Source organism: Tigriopus californicus, chromosome 11, assembly GCF_007210705.1.
Source record: "Tigriopus californicus strain San Diego chromosome 11, Tcal_SD_v2.1, whole genome shotgun sequence".
Taxonomy (NCBI): domain Eukaryota; kingdom Metazoa; phylum Arthropoda; class Copepoda; order Harpacticoida; family Harpacticidae; genus Tigriopus; species Tigriopus californicus.
In genome coordinates this window covers 10,762,635-10,763,940 of record NC_081450.1, presented here as the reverse complement: position 1 = coordinate 10,763,940, position 1,306 = coordinate 10,762,635, and the positions used below count along the sequence as shown (strand labels likewise).

The 1,306-nt window shown below is 43.0% G+C and overlaps 1 protein-coding gene across 1 annotated transcript; it reads right to left on the bottom strand.

Moving 5' to 3' along the window:
* Nucleotides 1-187: 187 nt before the first annotated feature.
* On the bottom strand, nt 188-752 carry LOC131890138 (peptidyl-prolyl cis-trans isomerase NIMA-interacting 4-like). The gene has a single exon (XM_059239428.1). The coding sequence runs from the start codon at nt 660-662 to the stop codon at nt 273-275; it is 390 nt and encodes a 129-aa protein (XP_059095411.1). The 5' UTR covers nt 663-752; the 3' UTR covers nt 188-272.
* Nucleotides 753-1,306: the final 554 nt, after the last annotated feature.

Here is a 1,306-nt window from a genome sequence, read left to right as displayed (position 1 = left end):
ACCTCTACCCAATGAAAAGGACAATTCAGGTCCTGTGATCCATTATTTTAGGCCTGTGGCTAGCTAGTCTCTGGCAATTTTTTTTACTGCGATGTTTAATTGAGCACTCTCTTAATCGTTTGTATCGAAGTTTTAAGTGAACTCATTTCAGATTAAGATTGAAGATTCAGCCATTTCTGGCCTTGAGTAAGCGAAGTCAAAGGTCGTTTAATGAACAAGGTTTTATCAAATTCAAAGCCCAGTTTCATGGGTTGTAACAAGCCGGACCAATCTCATTTCTTGCCCTCGACCATAATGATATGATATCCGAATTTGGTCTTGACGGGCGGATCTGTATATACAGGATTGCCTAAAGAGGACACGGGCAAGGCAAAAGCCGCATCTTGGAATGGTCCCACCATGGATCCACGGATCATCCAGCCCAATGAGCCACCGGATCTGGCCTTGTCCTCACTGTAGGTGGCGGCCACCTCGTTGAACTTTTGCCCGGCTTTCAACTTCTCCAAGGCTTCCAGACTTTTGGACTGTTTCTCACACAGAATATGCCGCACATTCACGCTATTACTCCCCCCGCCTTTCTCCTTCTTGCCGCCCTCTTTATCACCCCCTGAGGCGGCTGATCCTTTGGCACCGCCCTTGCCACTCCCTTTCTTTGGGCCCATAGTTCAGATTGAGTGACAAATGACAGCGATAGGAACTGATGTGTTTTTCACTAAGATTGCATGCTTTTTTGAAGGTTGTCAACAAACCTTTGGAGTAGAAGGGTGACCAAAAGAAGATCTGAAAATTGGGTGATATGTGGACCATTAAAGAGCTAACCATGAACCACTGAATTACAGTTATAACGTCATCCTTGAGCTAACATATAGGGCTACATAGATGATTTTAATCGGGCTTTTTTTGCTGAAAAAGCCAAGTATTATCGTACGGGAAATCATAGCTTGTTATCAGAATGATGCCTCCTTTCCATGTTTGGCCCAGAGCTCTGAATGGTTAGTGAGCATTAAGAATTATTCGGAAAGTGAACAATAGAAAAAACACTGCATTGGTTCCAATTGTGGACCACATGTTCACTAATACCACATTTCTTTTTTCTGTGACCAAGTAGATGTCGAAACATGGCATTAAACATGCAAACATATTGTCACTAGTGGCAAACAAGTCAAGTTCATATACAAAAGTTCGAATCAATCGGCAATTTAGTCACCTTCGGAAGACGAGGTGTGCCAACGCAAGGTCAAAAGTAACTCTCAAAACCTCTTAAATTTGATCGACGACGGTGGTGATATCACATTCACTGTTTAAC